Source organism: Convolutriloba macropyga, chromosome 2 (assembly GCF_964194025.1).
Source record: "Convolutriloba macropyga chromosome 2, txConMacr16.3, whole genome shotgun sequence".
NCBI classification, from domain to species: Eukaryota; Metazoa; Xenacoelomorpha; order Acoela; family Convolutidae; genus Convolutriloba; species Convolutriloba macropyga.
Genome location: NC_134469.1, coordinates 2,965,826 through 2,985,458, shown reverse-complemented (window position 1 = coordinate 2,985,458; position 19,633 = coordinate 2,965,826). Strand labels below are relative to the sequence as shown.

The 19,633-nt window shown below is 33.5% G+C and overlaps 1 protein-coding gene across 1 annotated transcript; it reads right to left on the bottom strand.

Moving 5' to 3' along the window:
- Positions 1 to 8,297: 8,297 nt before the first annotated feature.
- On the bottom strand, positions 8,298 to 16,342 carry LOC142335565 (chemerin-like receptor 1). The gene is made up of 5 exons (XM_075384103.1): positions 16,222 to 16,342; positions 11,664 to 12,045; positions 10,383 to 10,582; positions 8,384 to 8,514; positions 8,298 to 8,352 (listed from the first exon to the last, which is right to left on the bottom strand). Exons 1-5 carry the CDS (start codon positions 16,255 to 16,257, stop codon positions 8,298 to 8,300), a joined length of 804 nt encoding a protein of 267 aa, XP_075240218.1. The 5' UTR covers positions 16,258 to 16,342.
- Positions 16,343 to 19,633: the final 3,291 nt, after the last annotated feature.

The window sequence follows — 19,633 nt, the reverse complement described above, 5'->3', positions numbered from 1 at the left end:
GCTAGCTAAATAACTGTTGAGCTGAATCAGATATTTATATCCGAAACGGTTAGCTTCAAGTGTGAAACCTCCATTTTGCTGTTCAGAGGTGCTCGACTTATAAAATTGACAAAACTGTCTCAGGAAAGTTCAAACAGCAGGTCAATTTTCGTTGGTCAATCAAAAGATCAACGAACAGCTTCTGCACTTAAATTATTCTCATATATTACTCAGGTAGGAGTTAAAGAACCTATAACCGTTGTTATTAGTTGTTTTGTATCTTCATTATCAACTCCAACAGATTTATAGAACTTTGAATTATAAATCTTGTAACTAAATTGATTGAAGTATTCAAATTGTACGAAATAACAGAAAATATGAGTTAAAATTTTGGGTTCATATAATTTTATTGGGCTTTCATAGCCCAATAAAAGGTGGAAAAAGCTATTACAACTCTGTGATATCATCATCAGGTTGGGAAAATTTTACATTTCACAATTTTTTAGGACAAATAAGAAATTGGTTTTTACCTCTTGAAAAAGTGTGAATTTCTATAATTGCTACTCTGGCCCTCTTTAATATTAAATTTTAATTACTATGTCTATTTTCACCTTTTACTGGGTTAATTAAACCTGATCTTATCACAACCAAATAAATAGTTTTTTGAAAATGAAACAAAAACCAAAGAACAAAAAAATGACAGTGAAATAATTTATTCACACTGAGAAATTTTGTTAACCGGGGATGCAAACAGTTGCGAACTTTAGCTTACTTACTTTTCAAAGAGTCCAATACCACCCCAACAGCTCCGCCCTCCTTGTCATAAAATTCACAGCAACTGTTATAATTTTGGTGACCACCGAGTAATTAAAGAAAATTTTTATACGGCTGTTATCTAACTTTGCGCTTCGCAATTCTGTTTACCTCAAAAATTTATCACAGCAAAATTTATCCACAAATTAAGCGGACTTTGACAAAAATATATGCAGGTGTTGTATACAAAAACAGAAATAATTTAGTAAAAAGGTCCTTTTTTGAACAATAATTTCTGTTTATTCTTTAGTTTTTGATTCTATTATTGCGAAGGGAGCTAAAAACAACTGGACAACTTAGACATACAATTTAAACGGTTTATTCAAGCTAAAGCGAAATGGATTTGATATTAAATATGTTTAGAATGTCGTTTTTAACGCTTTTTTGATCGGTTTATGACCAAGATAATCTACATAAATGTCTGAAAGTACAGTGTAATATGACTTTATAATCCTTTCAACCCAATAAATTTATAATTATTGCGTCAAAACTGAATCAGCCAGAAACGACTGCATCAGATAAACAAAAATAAACTGAAAAGGAAATGTGAAAAATTCTATTTCAGTTCATTGATGATATTCAGTATGAGGGCAGAAAAAGTTTCAGTTCATGTTATATAACAAGAAGAATTTTATTGCAATGAAAATTTCAATTGCTGAAACGGGGAAATGATTGTATCTGAAAACTTTAATCATTTCTAAGGTTGAGGTCCTCGTTTATGACGCAGACCAATATTGAACAGACACAGGTTGTACGGTCCGTTCAAAAACACACAGGCGAGGATTTTTTTAAAAACCAACATAAAGGCTCCAAGTACTTACGGTCTATTTGTTTTGAAATCTGTAGTAAACCCAATTGTTGTCCAAATGATAATCTAGAAGGACAAGAGCAACGACTGCTCTCCTATCAATGACAAAGAAAGTTTTACACCGCAAGTTCGACTCAGCGGTTTCAAATCCGTCCGGGTAATATGTTTTGCAGTTAACTTTTGAGCATTGTTACGGCTATACTGTAAAATACCGTTGCATTAGTTGACACTCAAATTTTCCCAATTATTAATTGTTCAGCTTTTCTGTTTAACAGTTTGCAACGCTCAGAATACCAAAGTAACTCAGTTGAAAGAAAAACAAAGTACGAGTGAGTTTTTGTTAATAACTCAAGATATAATCAGATATGGCACAATCCTAAAAATAGTTCAAGACAACATTCGTAGATATTAGTTGGGACAAGCAAATTATATCTCCGATGTATTAAAGTTTTGGAAAACTTTTTCTGGATAACCAGAGTGAAATAAGGTAACAAGAATCGCACTTTGTGCCTTTTCATTCAACTGTTCAATAGTGCAATCAGTGTAGATATGCTAAACTGCGTTAAAGCTACGAAAAACAGAATCTGTACTTCGCAAAAAGTCTTCTCTTATCTACAAACTCTTTAGGAAAAAAATATTGAAAAAATCAGAGAAAACTTTTTTGAAGTAAAATTTTGTTAGGTTGACAATCACTAAGATGATTTACAAAAAAGAGACACGATAACAAGTAGTTTAACGCTCAACAGTTCAGCTTCAAAACGCACGTATGTCAGTTTAATTACACCAAATCAACGAATTTAAGCTGAGTTTTGGTAGTTTTTCATATTCTTTTTATGCTGCTAGCTACATGTTTTTACATGTCAAAAATGCATCATGGAAGGGTTGTAGATAACCACGCTTTCTAAGTGTAAAATTGGTATCATAGGTATTATGTCAATCATATTTGAATTTCTGTCGAAAATTGTGTATCAATAACAGGTGGACTAGCAAACCAATCGGATAGAATCGGAGGCAGTTTCGTATTGAATTGTAAAAGTCCTTTATAGTTCGCAAATCTGTTTTGCTGATAGTGAAGGTTGTTCGAATTTGAGTTTCAGTTTCACTCTATGTATGATAAGCAATTGCTAATAACGGTCACCAAAAATTTTGCCCAGAAAAATGAACAAATCGATTTGTTGTCCATAGAATGTAGCATTAAACATTGTTTATCATGCTATTCCAGCTTCACTGCTTGGTTTGGCTTTGATTTTGTTTGCGTCGTTAAAAAAACGCTGCCATAACATTGCCGGGCCTGTTTCTTTGGCAGAGACACTATTTACGTTTTGTAGTGCAGTAAAGATCTTCAATAAATTGCGGATTATAACAAGTAAAAATGATAGTCAAAAACAAGAAAGTAAAGTGACGGTGAAACGACGTCAAAACCCAAAAAATCACTGAATTTCATGAAATGTATAATTATTCAACGTCACATGTTGCTCAGGGCAACTTCGAGGCATTTCGTGAGAACGCGTACAATTATCTAACAACAGCGTGAACTACATTATAAAAAAAGGAAAGTAACAGAAGTGTCAAAAAATGGGGGCAAAGCTCAAACACTTACTCTGAACTTTGGAAGAATTGACTTCAAAGTTGTTTTTTTTTCTTTTTATGCACTATAAGGGTCTCAATACAATACAATACAGCAAACTCCGGAAAAACTCCTGAAAATTTTTTCTAACAAACAGGCACCAGAAATTGTACAATAAAACGTTTCGCCAAATCAACAGAACCAATGCCTTTGAAAATTGTATATACATGCTAAAAAAACAGAATAATTAGTCACTACGTAATATTCTACGGCTAACTTTATCAAAACACTAATAAAAGCAGCAAACATTGCAAAAAACTTAGGATTTCGATAAAATTTTTGATAATCTTTCTTAGAGTTATCAGCAGTATCAGCACCTAGCTGCAATTTTAAAGAAAAGTTATTTCAATAATCGGAAATTTTTTGTTATCTGAAAAGAAAGATCAATGCATAAAGTCATTTAAAAATAAAACTGAAAAATTATTGGCCAAATTCATATTTACCAAATGTTTTCCAAATAGAGTTCTACCAGTCATTGAATTTAGTATTTGTTATTTGAAAGTGTTCTTTTTTCAAATTACTTGCTTCAAAAGATGTTTTTTTTCGTTTAAATTGTTTTTCAAGGGATAAAGTCAGCAGTAGCAGCGATAAATGCTTAAAACGCAATCTTAAATTTTCTCGATTTGCAAAGAATGTAATGACGAGAAATTTAAGCGTTTTAAATTTGTCATACCGTTAGGGCTCATATAAGCAGCACAATTCAAAATCTCAGGTAATACAATTTAGTCGCCATTCATAACAATTTTATTTCAGAAACTCTGAATTCACTTTAATTTAATTTCGAGCTCCTGTTACAAAATAAGTTCAAGATCAAAAACGAGTGCATTAGTATCCAAACGCGGTTCTACTTCATTTCACCCCTATTCATTTAACCCCCTATCATTTAACCCCGATTTATTCACCCCTCTATCATTTAACCCCTCTATCATTTCACCCCTCTATCATTTCATCCCGCTAATTAGCAGTCGACATTAAAAGCATGTTTTGTCATAATTAAGTGGATAGATTAATCCCACGTTCGGTTGTGATAGTTTCATATCAAGTCCCACGGGCCGCTGAGGCATGGCCATGGCCCGCGAGGCATGGCCAAATAATTTTATTGCTAATTTAATAATCCTTATTTTATAGGGATTAAAATCGGGGTGAAATGATAGTGGGGTTAAAAGATAGAGGGGTTAAATGATACAGGGGTGAATAAATCGGGGTTAAATGATAGGGGATTAAATGAATAGGGGTGAAAAAATGGGACACCTCCAAACGCAGCCATTAATTGGCGAAGAAACCCAAATACATTATACTTTGCTGTTGAAATCCTAAGATATGATCATAATCGTTTTTTGTCTTAACTGCCAGGAGAAAACATTTTTTGGCTCAATAAAGATTTTTTTTCAGCGGAAAATTTTTTTCGTAGGGTGTTGGAAGTGTAATTTTTTTCATAAGGTTCTCAATTCATGGGAAAATTCAAATTTTTCCACGATGATCGATTCTAGGTTTCACAGCTAAAATCTATTTGGAAGTTAAATTACTCTGCATTAAATTTTGTAGTGCGTACAAGTTTTTTTTATATATAAAATACGGAAAAAAGTGTGTGATGATTAAGAACACTTCAAACTAAATCAGAGCACCTGTTACAATATATTTTTGAGATCAACACGGATGTCTTCAGTATCTTAAGGCAGCTATTATAAAGCGAAGAAATACAATTAATTATATTTTCCTGAAATTTATATACATATATATATATATATATATATATATATATATATATATATATATATATATACATATATATATATATATATATATATATATATATCATGTTGAATATCATGTTGTTTCTGTGGGTAAACCAACCGTTTTGAGATTGATTTCAACATAACATCCAAATTTGAAGAAAGTACGCATATATTAGCATTTGAAAATTTTCCAGTTTTTAATAAAATGATGTTTGAACAAAAAGTACGCGTTTAGTTTTTATATTTGTGTTTTTTCTGTGCTGAAGCAAAAAAACAATAAATAGAAAAAGAAAATAGCGTCAAGAAAGTTTTAATACACTTAGCCAACTTGTTCTAGATCCTGCACTTAAAAACTGCTTGTGAACAACCTTTGTGAAAATGCGTGTCTTTTGAATTTAAAATTAAATTTTGTAATTTAAATTGAGTAAATTTGGCTATTTGGTAACTTTAGGACAAACTATTAAAATTGAAAAGGATTGTAAGGTTTGGATGCTGAACGAGGGAACTAAAGGAAATTTTTGGTTTAATTATTTGTGAAGGGGAAAAATTGGTGTTTTCCTGGGAAAGTTTGAAAAATCTTTGTATGTAAATAAAATAGAGGCATTGCAATATGCTGTCATAATGTATTATTTTTAGCGATAGTGCTATAGTATAAAAATTTGACATGTGAGAGAAAGTTTCTGAGACACGATCCAAACTTATCAGAAACGGGAACCACATACCATCTTGAACTCCTGGTCAAAATTTTGAAGTTACTTTAGCACAGTCGCGTGACTTATTTTTAGGTAGCACGAAATTGGAAGGTTTTAAAAATTGGCACCTTAAAAAAGAAAATCTTGTTTTCCAAAATCTGGCACTGCAGATAATTTTTAAACATACACGCGAGTTTTTCAAGTATAGGTTGTATGCCTCAGCAGAGGTCACATCAAAATTCTGGCTAACCATTTAGTCATTCACGATTTTTGCCACCTTTTCTTACTGACTTCTTACTGACTTAACTTATATATCTGTATTCGTTTGAAAATTTCCAAAAAGGTTCACTGGACTTCCAGTTTTTGTGAAGTTACGAGCTATTAGTTGCGTGATTCTACTTGAATTCCCTGAGATGACCATCGTGGAGAACCGTGAGGTGCCTGAACTGCTCCGCCAGAATTTCAAAGTGACTTCTGCAGAGTCACTTAACCTTGTTTAAAACACGCAACTTACAAGTTTAAAATTGCCTAAAGTTCATACATAGAGGTCAGCTTCTGGATATTTTTATAGAAACTTCTGACATTAAGACTGTTAAAATTTTAAACTAAATAATCGTTCTGGTAATTTTAATATAGGGTAAAACAGTAGGCATTGGGTAAAATAGCAATGGGGAAAATGAATTGGGCAAATTGCACTGACATCACAGACGAGTTATACTTTTTAATATCTGTTTTTGCCAGGTAGTTTTTGAAATGTTGGTTTGACTTCAAAGTTTCTGAGACAAGCAATAATTTTGAGTCGAATATTCTCAATTTTTTTGTTTTTCATTCAATTATTTATTTGTTTTCTAAAGCAGCCGTTGGTTGCTCTTTCAGTTGTTTCTGGGCTGTCTTCTTCTTGGGTTTTCGTTTTATCCCAAACAGGGCAAATATCCCATTTCGGAATGACTCACTCGCCAGGAAGTAGAGGAAGAAATTCATCGTGTTATTAAGCGTCACAGGGAACTCCTGAAAAAAACTTCAACTCCTCAGAAAAAATTTCGAATTCAAATACCCTTTCGAATTTTCATACCCTTTTATGAAAAAAAAGATTCTCCAAATTTTTCTCGGAAAAATTGAATCCTTCAAAATTTTGTGTCCTGATAAAAAAAATGAATATTTTGCTACTAATTGCGGTGTCTTTGAGACCCATATAATACAACTTTTTCAGAATTTTCTGAATAGTAGAGCACTTAAGCTGAATCATTTTTATCGGCAACTATCGGCTCTTTTCTGTTATTGCCCCCCCAGCCTTATATAGCCAGTCTATTTGCACCCCCCAATTATTTTCTTTTTGGTCCTTATACATCCGTTATTTTAGTCATAATAAATTGCCGGTACCGGTGGACGAATGGTTGAATTTTTGTTTCCAGTTGTCAAAAAAATCAGTGCCATAAAGCTATTCCTGTAAAAGAAAAGCGCAAAAATATTTAAAATACGCATTATTCTTTGTCTGCTTACATTATAAGCAAAGTTGAATCACCGTATGCGTCTTATTTTCAAAACTTCGCTGCATAATTAATTTGTAAATGCCGTTTGTATATAATTGTATATGTAAGTGTATGAAATGCAACCAATATGCTATAACATGTATAAGTGGGGGGTGCAAATAGACGTGGGGGGGGGGGGGCAATAACAGAAAAGAGCCCAACTATCTTGCATTTAAAGCAAGCCACAAAATAGCTCCCGCAGAAATGAAATGTCAGATCTAAGAGTTTCAACTTCAAGGTGATATCCACAGCATCATACATAAATAAATTTCAACTTTTTTGGTTTCTTCTCAAAACCGGTTTGGACTCTAAATGAAAAGCTAAAAAAGCTCAGATCTGAAGTTCCGACGATCATTTTTGATCGAAATTTAACATAGAAAAACCCGGGTTGACAACAATACAAGAAAAATAGCAATCACATGGAAACTTACGTACCATATAGGAGGTTTCCTTACTAACCATAGCAAGAACATAAAACAGCGTTTTATGGCTTTGATGGATCATATATATATATATATATATATATATATATATTAATGTATATATATATATATATATATATATATATATATATATATGTATATATATATATATATATATATATATATATATATATATATATATATATATATATATATATATATATATATGGTCCGTTCTATCCGAAGTAAGTTACCATATATGGTACTTTTTTATGGTACGTAAGCTTGGTCAACCAGGTAAGCTTTGTTAATGAACGCAAACCAACGATCCCGATTAACATTTTTTTATTTAAAACTGAAAAAACCTGGCAAAGATTTTAAAGGTCTTAAAAGAAACTATATAATGTGGGGGTCTAGGGAAAAAAACCCAGTCTGGAAAAACATCCATGTTAACATTGAATTTTGGTTCTAATAATTTTGTTCGGTTGTGAGAGTTTCATATCACGGGCCACTAAGGCATGGCCAAATGCACAGTTTTTTAATAGTCAAAAGGGAGTTTATTTCCGTGGGGCTATTTAGAGGGACAATTAGTAACAAACCTTTCCAATTTTTAGCAGGAACTCAAGCGCCAAGTCATCCCCACACCACCCCCCAGTGACATAAATCAACATGCCAGAAGATATCAACATATTCACAAAAAAGGACACCGACAACAGAACCAGAGAAAAAGTGATCTCTCGCTCTTTCTTCCGATTGGCATCGTTGTTTGCGTTGGACCCAACTGAAGATATCCTTTTCATCTGTCTCAGCTTGTATATGATAGCCAGACTTGAGAACCCGACCAGAACAATCGGGATTATGAACATCAGGCCGAGAATGTTTGATTGGATGTAGGCTTGACGCAGCGGCTGAAAAACAGAACAGAAAAATCGATAAATAAGATTAATCGCATAAAACCTGGTAAACGGCCCGAACTTGCCCAGCTTTGGCCAACTTGAGCAGAACTGTCAAACGGGCCAAATTGGCCTACGAAACAAAATTTTTGAAGGGCATTATATTTGGAAAATAACCGTTTTGCCGTTTTGAGTTTTTTAAAACTGGAAGTTTTAGATGTACGATTTTGTTGGATGTTTTGAGAAAACGGTTTTCTAGTTTTCAGAAGCGCTGCAGTTACTGAATTACAATCTACATTTTCGTATTGGAGTTATTTTTCTGTCGACTTTCAAAAAATATAACTTTAACCAAAGACCAAATTGCATGATAGTTAGATTATAGATTAAAATTTACAAAAAAATCAGATGAAATTCTTGAGAACTATGACAGCAAAAAGTTTCTTTTCTTTGGATCCAATATCTTAAGATCCACAATTCGCAAATTCATGTTGACACAATTGACCAACGAGCGATAGATGTTAATGTTACCCTAGTATAAATTCAATGACAAAAACTAAAGAATTTTATACGGAAATTACAAATTTTGAAAACAATGTGATGAAAAGTGTCGCTCTTTGCAAATGACACATAGATTTATATAAGAAATTATCTTAAAATAAGCATGATTAAAGTCAAAATTGAAGAAATTGAAGAAATTTACTTTTTTATTCTTACTTTTTTATGGTTTAAAAATTGATAGATAAAATAGATAAAAAGCATGTTCATCCGATAAAATAGTTAAATTCTAGTTCAAACGCCGTGGTTATCTAGCAAGATCTTCAAATTACTCTTTCAAGATTATTAATAAGAGTCATGAATAATTCCTGGAAAATAAACGTTGGAGATGCACTATGTAATGAAATTTTATTATGTTTAATTGAGTATCTGTGAATCGGTAACCTATCATGTTACCCTTAAAGAGGGCTGAAGCATTTAAACATTTATAAGTCTTAACTGGTACCAATATTTGAGTCCCTTTTAACTGTAAATTTCTTTTCTGCTATTTTGAAAATAATATAATGCTTTATGCTCTAGACCCTCAATTTTAAGTTCAGTTGCTATTTTAGTTTCTTAGTCAGAGATCTTATAACCGTGGTTTTCTTATGAGATGAAACAACAGAGACGACATAAAGAAAAGTGGAATCTAGTACTTTATCCGGCAGATTTTGATAAATTCTGACAATTCTAATTGATAGAAGTCGCCTCATTTCGATGTGCATTCAAAATAAAAAAAATTGTTTCTGCGTAATTGCAGTGGAGTAGCATCAGGCTTTATAACCTGCAATACATCAACAGTAGCCTATTCTCAGCTGTTCTTTTTCTATTATTCCCCCACATCTCTGACTGTTCATTTTGTAAGCATGCATGATCTTTTTTGGTGACTATGGTCACTTTTTGTGTCTGAAACTTTCATATGGTACCATTGTTGCAGCCAACATTGGTCAGGCTATGGTGAACCTGAAGCTATGGTTACGTAAGAGCTCATCCTCACACAGACAGCTTCACGGAGGCAGGGGATTGAGCTCTCAATCATTGGCTTGTGAACCACACACATTACCTCTCGGCTACCACGCTAAGTACGCCAACACTAGCCACTATCCTTATTTGATAGAAATTAGTTCCCATTTAAGTATAAAAATGTGCAATATGAAGACAACGTACGCAACTTTAAGCACTTTTCGCGTCTTGCGTAACATGGCGATCGAAAGTGCTACTCACTTTATTTTTAGGTAGAAATATTTTGACATCGTTAGACGGCTGTAAGGAAGTATTTTATTTCCAGAATTGCTTGAAAGGGAAAATTTCAGAGGACGGTGAGGGAGTCAAATTTTCAGTCAACTTACTGTGGATGTGTCGAATGCACAAGTTTTCCGTTCGTCCAAATTGAATCTGATCAGAGTAGGAATACAGTATGTGAATGTGACGATAGAGAACCCGACGCAGAATGCGAGTGCCTTGGATGGTTTTGACAATTGATAGTACTTGACTGGAACCCACACTGCCAACAGTCTGTCGAAAGAGAGACCAGCCAGAAAGAAGTTGGCTGTAAACAAAGCAAACATAGCCAATATAAACAGCATGGATTTTAATTTGTAAAACTGTTACGGTTTATCAATGTGAACGAAACTTGTCTATTCTGCCCCCCCCCCAAGCTTAGTGGGGATATATTTTTATGCCCCCCCCCCCGACACACAAGCTATTGTACACATAGTAACACGCTATATAGCAACTCGTAAAACGTGATTGGGGACATAAAAACAGAAAAGATTCCAAAATTTTTGTTTTCCTTAGAATATGGAAACAATATAATCTCTGCTTTTGGAATGATTTCAGTTCGTATAGTCTGAGAGTCCTTGCATGTTATATAAACCATTAAAAATTGTGAAAATATCAATAATGGAAAATGGAATCTCAGAATCTACCCAGAGTGGGGGGGGGGGGGTGTTAGGGAGCGGCTTCTATTTTAGGGAGCGCCCCCAAAATAGCCGCTCTTCAGCTAAGTGGTCATGGAACAAGCACTTTTTCCGTCTATTACCTTAAAAAGTATAAAGGCTGGCTATAATTTTTTTAGTTTCAAAATCTGGCATTGTACATAAATGAACGAAAAATGGTATTCTAGAATCGGTCACAGCAGAGATCTGACGTTTTAAAACGTGCACGAAAATGTTTCCAGCAAAGATCAGATCGAAGGGTAAACAGATTCCGAAGATCTATTCTGCCTCCCCCTCCCCCCCCCCCCCGTCCCCCAGCTTAGTGGGCATATAACGTACGTTTATACCCCCATCCCCCTGGCGAACGTGCTATTTTTAACATAATAGCAATGTGATATAGAACAACACATAAATTGTAACTGGGCGTCATGAAAACACCTGGAGGGGAGGGGGTGGGGGCAGAATAGATCCGACTCCGATAGAGCTTAATGACTTTTTTCTTTTATTCTGTTTTGCACCCCCCCCCCCCCCCCAGTAACTTTACGCCCCCAGTTATGTTGTTATATAGCACGTTACTATGTATAAAAATAACACGTCCGCCTGGCGGCCTTAAAAATATAAGCTCACTAAGGTGGGGGGGGGGGGGGCAAAAACAGAATAGATCCGACTTTTTTTTATAATTACAGTACTCACATATAATCATAGTAGCGGTGGAGTAGTAGCTGATTGTCTTACACACAAAATTAGTAGTCCTTCGAATATTCGTATAAAACAACGGCACGCACGTATTCAGCAAAATTCTCACAACAGCTAGATTGTCCGCAACTGCTAAGCACTTCATGAACATTGTTCCACTGGAGTTCTGCCCATTTTCTGACATTCGGGTGGCTCCGAGGAAACACAACGTGTTCCCTACAAGTCCAAAAAGACAAAAGACGAAACAGGTCGACCGAATCGCAGTATAGTAGTCCTCGAAGCGAAGTGGACCTCGTGGACCACCACCCCCACCAAATCCAGGACCTGCTCCCGCTCCGGGAATCGAACCGCCGCCATCGGTTGCCATTTCTGTCACATTCTAATTTTCAAAAAAAAACTGTTGAGTATCATTCTAATATGTTTTGTCTTTAATAGCAATAAATTTTCAAAGCTCGAGTCGAGGAGTCAACGATTAAAACCGCTTAAGTTTAATAATTGCGATGAGCAATGCAGTTAAAATTTGAAAGAAATGCGACACGAGTGTGGTGAAAACATTTAGAATATGAGTTCAATGTGGTCAAAATTATTTCAGCACCGTCCTTAATTGACAATAAAGTCATTTAAATCTACACAGATGTTTTGACACAACTGGGAGAATTTTTGAGGAGCAATTTTCATAGATGATGTTGATTAAGTTTAACTTTCTAAATCGGTTTTAGATTTCGTCCTAGTCATGGAAGGATCATATACGATATCATACACACCATAGCGTGCGTTTTAGTAAGATCCTTGTGTTGAATCTAAGAACTCTTATATGATCTTTATTTTATTATCGAGAAAATTATTCAACTCATATATACATCTGTATAACTATTAAGACTTATATGTGTCATTGTTTAGCTACTAAGAATACGACGTATGTTCCCCCTCAAACTTAGGGATCCTTGAAGTTTCTGATAATTGATATCAAATAACTAATAAAGAAATTGTAAATAGATAAATACATACTGACAATGTTAATTTTTCAAAATTGATCAATATCAATAAATTACATTAACTTCGCAAGAGGGATTGCAGAACTTTTCCTCATTTGTTCTTGAGAATTTTCTTTAAAATTTTGATATTTATGCGAGAATTAAACTCATTCAAATTTCAAAAACGAAATTTGGACAGCTTCTCTACGCTACACGCTTATTTTTAGCGAAAAAAACTATTTGAAGAAGACAAATCAATTTAAAATGGCTTTAAATTGGGGCTCTGAATATTAAAGATAAATTGAACCACAATAAAAAACTTTTTAAGTGATAGACTCAATTTTAAGTAAGAAATACAATTACGCAGCAACAGGAAAAAAAGTGTAATGTAATTTACATTTCATTTCGACAAAATGTACATATTTTGTCCGAAAATTTAATAAACAATATTAGAGAAAAGAACACAAAACTGTATTCCCAGATAATAATTAGTAAAAGAGGGAATTTTGAAGACATGATGTCTTGGTGATAAAAACACAGTCTGATTACCATCGCAGCAATAAAGTATTTCTTGAACATTTTTGAAGAGAATTTTGCTTTCAGAAAGCCTTACAAGGAAGCAAATTGTTTTTATGTTTTTACTTTTTAACAGAACTTCACTTGACATACATTGGCACTACACGGCCGTTTAACGTTGTAATGCTGCTTTTGAGATATGAATCTCTGTTGCAATAATTGCTTGCCGTGACATAATACAAAAAAAACAAACAGACAATTTTACTATTAATCAGCTTGTTTATTGTAATTTCGAAACAAATTTTAGTTTCAAAAAAGCACTTGGAATTTTTTGCAATTGAGAGTTAGTCGCAAGCTGGCCTCAAACGTATTCAGAACTTGGCTTTTAAATTTGAGTTTTAAAGTTTCCTTGATCACCTGCGAAAATAAGAATCAGCCTACGCTTAGAAACAGCCTAAGTAGTTCAAAGGTTTAATTGAAATGTTTTACATGAAAGTATTCTTATTTTGGTTTTCAAAAAAACAAATTTTTCTGAAAAATAGAAACGAGTAAGTACAATTTTTTTGACTAACAATTGAAAATCAGGTCAAATATACTTCAGATTGTCAAATGTTGAGCAAACAAATTAGCTTCAAATACCAACAAACTTTATTTGCAAAGAACTCAAATGAAAAACAAAATAAATTATTAAAATTTTGTATGAGGTAATTGTTTGAGACTTGGTCCTTCTGCGTTGAATAAATAAAGAATTGTCAATAAACTTTATTTGTTAGCAATTGCCATAAAAAGTTAATTTGATTCAGTATTAACTTTCTCTTCAGGATTAGTTTTCCAAAATTTTTTCGCATGCAATTTTTTTTTCAATACTGCAATGATGTACAACGGGATAATTTTTTTGAAGTTTTGCTTTTCTTTTTTTTCAGGTACAATTTATCCACTCTGAAGGTTTGTTTCCTTTTTATATCTGTAGCTTTGTATTTTCAACTAAAAATACTAAAAAATTAACCATCAGAAGAAAGGTTGAAGATAAAGACTGATGTTACTTTACTTTTGAAGAGAAGTCAAAATTTTCAAAAAAATTAACTTACGGATTGTTTATTTCTAAAGTTCACTGATAAAGCGAATTTTTCAGCTCCATCCATTTTCCCATATTGCAATGTAAAGGTTGCTAACATTAATGTTTTTGGTTTCGTCTTTGAAGTCAGAAGATGCTTGCTCAAAAGTTCAATCCGACATTTTTGGACTAAATATTTGGCTGAGTTTTTGAAATGTCAGCTTTTTGTATGCGAAACGGCTCAGACTATGATTTTTTTACGTTTGGGTATACCAGGTTATACCAGACATGCTGAAAAAAATCAATCTTGGTAAACTTGAGTGGGGTCTATTTTTCCTTCAACTGCTTAACAAAGTTTTCTGGAATTTTAAATTCACACTTTTCTCTCTCAATAAATCAATATTTACCCAAAACGCATCTAAAACTTTTAGCACGTATCTTTAAATTAGATCAAGTCTTTTTCTGATCGATTTGCTCAAAACAGTCAATTAGTCGGCCAGTCAGGTCAGGTATTTTTAAGATAAAATTTTTCTTTTGATTTTAGTTCACATTTACTACAATTTTCTGTAAATGATATAAAACTGCAATAGTATTTTTAGCCACGTTAGTGCTGCCAATGAATTTAGAGTAATTGTTCCTGAAAAAAAAAACAAAATTCTCACTCTTGTGTTTTGAATTAGATTAATTGTACGATTAACTTCTTTTCTTCAAATTGCAAAATTTTTACAAAAGGAGGTTTTTCAATTAGTCATTTTTTGGCAAATTCGGACTTTTATTGAATATAAGCGTAAAATTTTTGATGGATTTTGTCAATATTTGTCTTTTGAATTTCAAGTACTGTTTTTAAAAACAAAGTGTTCCCGTGTTTGTACAATGCATTGAGATGGCATGCTTTGTACTTCACTCCATAAATTTGTTTTTTGAGGATTGTAGTCCTTCGAATTATGCGATTGTTCAAAATTTGAATACAAGGATTGTAGTCCATCAATAATTGCGATCATTCAAAAAAGCTGTTATAGTCGCATTTTTAAAACTTCTAAAAGTCTCATTTTTCAAAATCAAATTTCGGTAGTGTTTTATATGGGAGATATGAAAAAGGGAAATTTAAAGCTAATCGCTTCAGAGTCAAAACAATCTTAAACCATGCGAACAATATCTCCATAACGTTTAAGTGTTTTCAGTTGTGTCTTTCTCATTTAAGTTTGCTCGTTTAACAGTAGATTAATTGAATTCACAGATTTGCAGCAATTTATAGATTTGTTTGGTGGTCTTACACTGGAATTTCGGTTTTCCAACAGAAAAGCAAATTTAGATTGTTTCCAAAGAAAAAATGTTTTTCATTAGGTCTTTTTGTTTTATAAAGTCATTTTCATTAAAATCTTTTTCATTAAATTTTTTTGAATAAAATGAAAAAGTTGTGTGACTCGAAAATGAGAGACTCAAAAAATACAATTTTAATTTAATATCATCAGAGTTTTGGATTTTAGGTAAACGGTTCTGTAAGCAGATTTTCAGGTAAACTACCATGGTAGAATTTTCAGTTGAATTATTATTGGCTTACTTTTTATGTTATGGAGCAGTTTTAAAGTTTTAGTCTGTACTTATCTATTGGATATAGTATTGAATTAAATTGCTCTATCCCTCTAAAGTGTAGTCTTGTTAGGTCTTTCATTGCAAAATTTTGTTGAAATCCAATGAGCGAAACAAGTATTGGAAATGGAAAAACAAATTTTTTAATGACTGCTTTCATTTTTCGCTATTATCCATTTTTTATTTGGATTATTTTCACAACACGATAACCTTCTGCAAAACAGTCCCGCACTTTCCTACAATTGATTTTGCCCAGGATTAATTCAACTCAATTGAATTAAAAGTTCACGCCTCTTTCGGCTGTTGATTTATTCAATTTTAATTTTTTAAGAATTGGTTTACTTTTTAAGAATGATTTTGGCAGTTCTTAAACAATTCCATTTTTTTGTATTACGAAAAAGAAAACAAAATGTGAACTCACCGATACTATGAACACAAGTGTGTTATTCAAATCCATGATTGAATTTTTTCAGCTTTTTGTTTTCAATATGCAAGATTCTTTTAAGTTTCAAGTTATTTAAACAACTGGCGACCGGTTCTTGCTGCCGGCAAACACAAAATGATTTTGATTGACTTTCTTTTCAAGCTTTTATAGTTTTTGTTCCAACTTACATCACCTTTTACTCAAGTTGATTAGATTATTAAAAAATTTTCCAGCAACAAAATATATGCGGCATTTTTGTGCCTTTTGAAGTGATTCATTGTTTTAAATAATTTGATAAAAAAATTCGAATGAAAAAATAACTGAACCAATAAATGTAATTTGTTTAATGTACACAACAACAATCAGGTAAAAAAAGAACAAAAATTGAAAAATAATCAGCAACAAATTGATTCAGCAAATTGATGAATTTGCTGAAGCTATAGCATAGCTTCCTGTTAATGATATCACAAAAATATTTGATGAAGCTTTCATCGTTTTGAAAGGTACTTCTAAAGTTCAAACAAAATTGCTTCGTAAATTTAAATTTAGAACACCGTTTGTTGACCTCTTTCGCTCTGAAAAATAGCTTTGAAAAATGCACTTTGTTTACTTTGATTCTTCTCAGATGGCGTCAATAAAAATTAGCGATTTTTAAATTCATTTAAATGAGCAAAAAATTGAAATTGACCTGGGCCATTATTGTTTTGATTCCACTTAGAGGTGATTGTGGGGGGCGCGGTGAGGGGGGGACTAAATGATCAACTGGGTTATTTTGTTCACTCGTTTTTGCCGGTCGGTATACTTGCAGTAGCACGATTAGCAGCATTAGAAATCCCATCGAGCTAAAATAACTTTTTTAAAAAAATGGTCGTTTTCAAGTTCATCTTTTTCGAGGATTTTTCGATGATTTACATTTTGTAAAAGTCTGGCGGATTTCCTTTGATTTTTGTATTGTTTTTTGTCAAAAATATCGTCACTGAATTGTTTGATCAGACTTTTTCGGAATAAAATTTAAGCTGAATTTAAAGAAAAATTAGCTTTCTGGTGTAAAACGGCACCAAATAATCTTTTTTAGCACATTCTCTCCAAACTTGCGCAAAATACAGTTAAAAACTAACTTAGTTAAGAGAATCTTCGTTAAATTTAATGATGACTAATTTACCTTTCTAAACAATTTTCTTGAATTAAAAGTTATGCAGCTCCTTTTACGTTTGCTTAGCTCATTATGTTCAATTGGACTGTCGGCCAGGTCAGTGACTTTGAAGTTTGTGTTTGGTATGTTGGCATTTTTTTTTCCAAATTTTTGATGTTATGAGGAAACAAATTGGAGCGGTAGAAAAAACAGTCAGTAGTTTTAAAGCGTCGATATCTCCGCTTTGAAAATCCCGACATCTGAATAAATGTTTAATTTTTTAAGTTAACGGATCTTTTCTGTTTGTGACCAAAACTCACAACGACCCCCACCCCAGCATCTCCAAATCTTTCTATGTGTTTTTTTCTGCTTGAAGTTCTCGTGCTACTGAAGGTTGTTCTCCTTCAGTTACTGATGTTTCTTCAGTGGAGTTGGGTTATGCCAACACTATATGGTCCCTACTGCTCTCAGATTTTGAGTCAGTAGATTGTTAACCAGTAGAATCAGTCCTGATGTCAGCAAGCTCCAGCCGTGCAATTTGGTTGTCACTAACAAGCACTTTCTTGTTTGAATTCTCTGGCTGAGTGAATGAAGTGTTCATTATTTTGCGTATAATGAAGGTCGTGGGAATTGTTGGTGATCTGATTGTTTGTTTGAAGAAGACACAGATCAAAGTAATTGCTTAGCAGTATAGCCGCGTCTTGGAAGTGTTCCGGTGTGTCATCAAAGCCCGTTTTATGAAATGCTAGATGGCACTTTCAGATTTGGTCACTAGGATTGAATAGCCCGTTTCACCGATCGCTCAGCAAGTACATTTGATCTTGGTTGTTAGGTAGGTGACTCCACTTTTTGATCCCCATTGATTCACATCACTGTTTTAGGTCATCGTTTACAAATTGGTGAACACTGTCTGATAGTAACGTTTTTGGTATCCCAAATTTTTCAGAAATTTGACTCATGTACACATTCACTGTGTGTGAAGTTGTCTTTCCAGCAGTGAAGGCCTCTCGCTATCCTGATCCCGCGTCTACCATCAATATGATGTTACCTTGGTCCTTGACGTAACCTCAGTTTATATGGAGGTTTTCCCAAACTTCTAATTCTGGACATGCTAGGCCTGTTTTCTGGGCAATTTTTACAATTACTAACATATCTAAGAATAACATGCTATCATTTGGACTGCTGTTTCAGTTGAGTTTTTGCTTCTCCTTTTCTGAGCACTGCTTTCAGTTTCGGCTTTTTATTGTTTTGATGACATCTTGAAGTTTCCATTCGATCCAAGTCCAGTTCTGATGTCTGGTTGGGTCACCAGTTCGGATTGAACAAAAGAAGAGTTATTGTCGAGAGCAAAGCAGAATCGATTATTGACCTCATCCTCATCAACATCTAGTCTGCTGAAAACATAAACGTGGGAGATATACTCTTCGGGTGTTTATTTCAATTCAAAAGGGAATCGCATCAGCGCTATTGCCCATCTCCTGATTTTTGCTGATGCAATTTTAGGAAATTCCTCGTCTGGTGCAAAGCGATATTTGAGAGGATTGTGGTCAGTTTGTAGAGCGAACCTCCTTCCGAGCAACAATTGTTTCGATCTTGTGACCTCAAAAACGATTGCAAGTGCCTCTCAGTCAATATTGGCTGGTTTGGCTTTTGACAACATTCATGAAACATAAATCACAAGATGTCCTTCCTGTGAGTGGATTCCGCCTAATGCTTTCTCTGAGGCGTCTTTTGTCACCATTGCTTACTTCGTCATGCTGTAAAGTTTAACAAGTGGGTTCCCACATAACTCATTTTTTATGTTTTCGAAAGCGTTCTGTTATTTTTTCCCATCTGAAGGAGTTTATTTTGAATATCGTTAAAAGGTAGCGTTTTTGTAGGTAACAACTCCTCAAGCCGACAAAAAGCTCTAGTATTTTTATATTCAGTGGTGGTTTCGCATTTCTCATTTTGTCAACTTGTTGAAGATTGGGTTCTTTTTTTTCTTTGAATCTGAGTAACCGAGAAAACTAACGCTTGAGATTGCTTTGAAGTCTGATTGTTTTTCATTGATGGTGAAATTCTTCTCACGTAGAGAACTTTTGAACGCAAGCAATCGTTTCTCGTATTGCTCCTTTGTTGTTCCGTATAGCAATACATCATCTTGAAAGTTGACCACAGTCTTGATCCCTTTGAGAGTATAATATTTACCAGAAAATTTAGAGATAACTATTAGTTTTGTATAAAACATGACCATAAATTCTACCTCGACTCTTTTATTTTCATCATACGTCTTTT

What these genes read in the sequence shown, in the direction of transcription:
- LOC142335565 (XM_075384103.1), bottom strand. Translation starts at nt 16,257, where the DNA reads ATGGATTTGAATAACACACTTGTGTTCATAGTATCG. An exon ending in GTGCATTCGACACATCCACA is followed by an intron (nt 8,515 to 10,382) that starts GTAAGTTGACTG and finishes TCTGTTTTTCAG; the next exon opens with CCGCTGCGTCAAGCCTACAT. An exon ending in AAAAGGATATCTTCAGTTGG is followed by an intron (nt 8,353 to 8,383) that starts GTCCAACGCAAA and finishes GCCAATCGGAAG; the next exon opens with AAAGAGCGAGAGATCACTTT.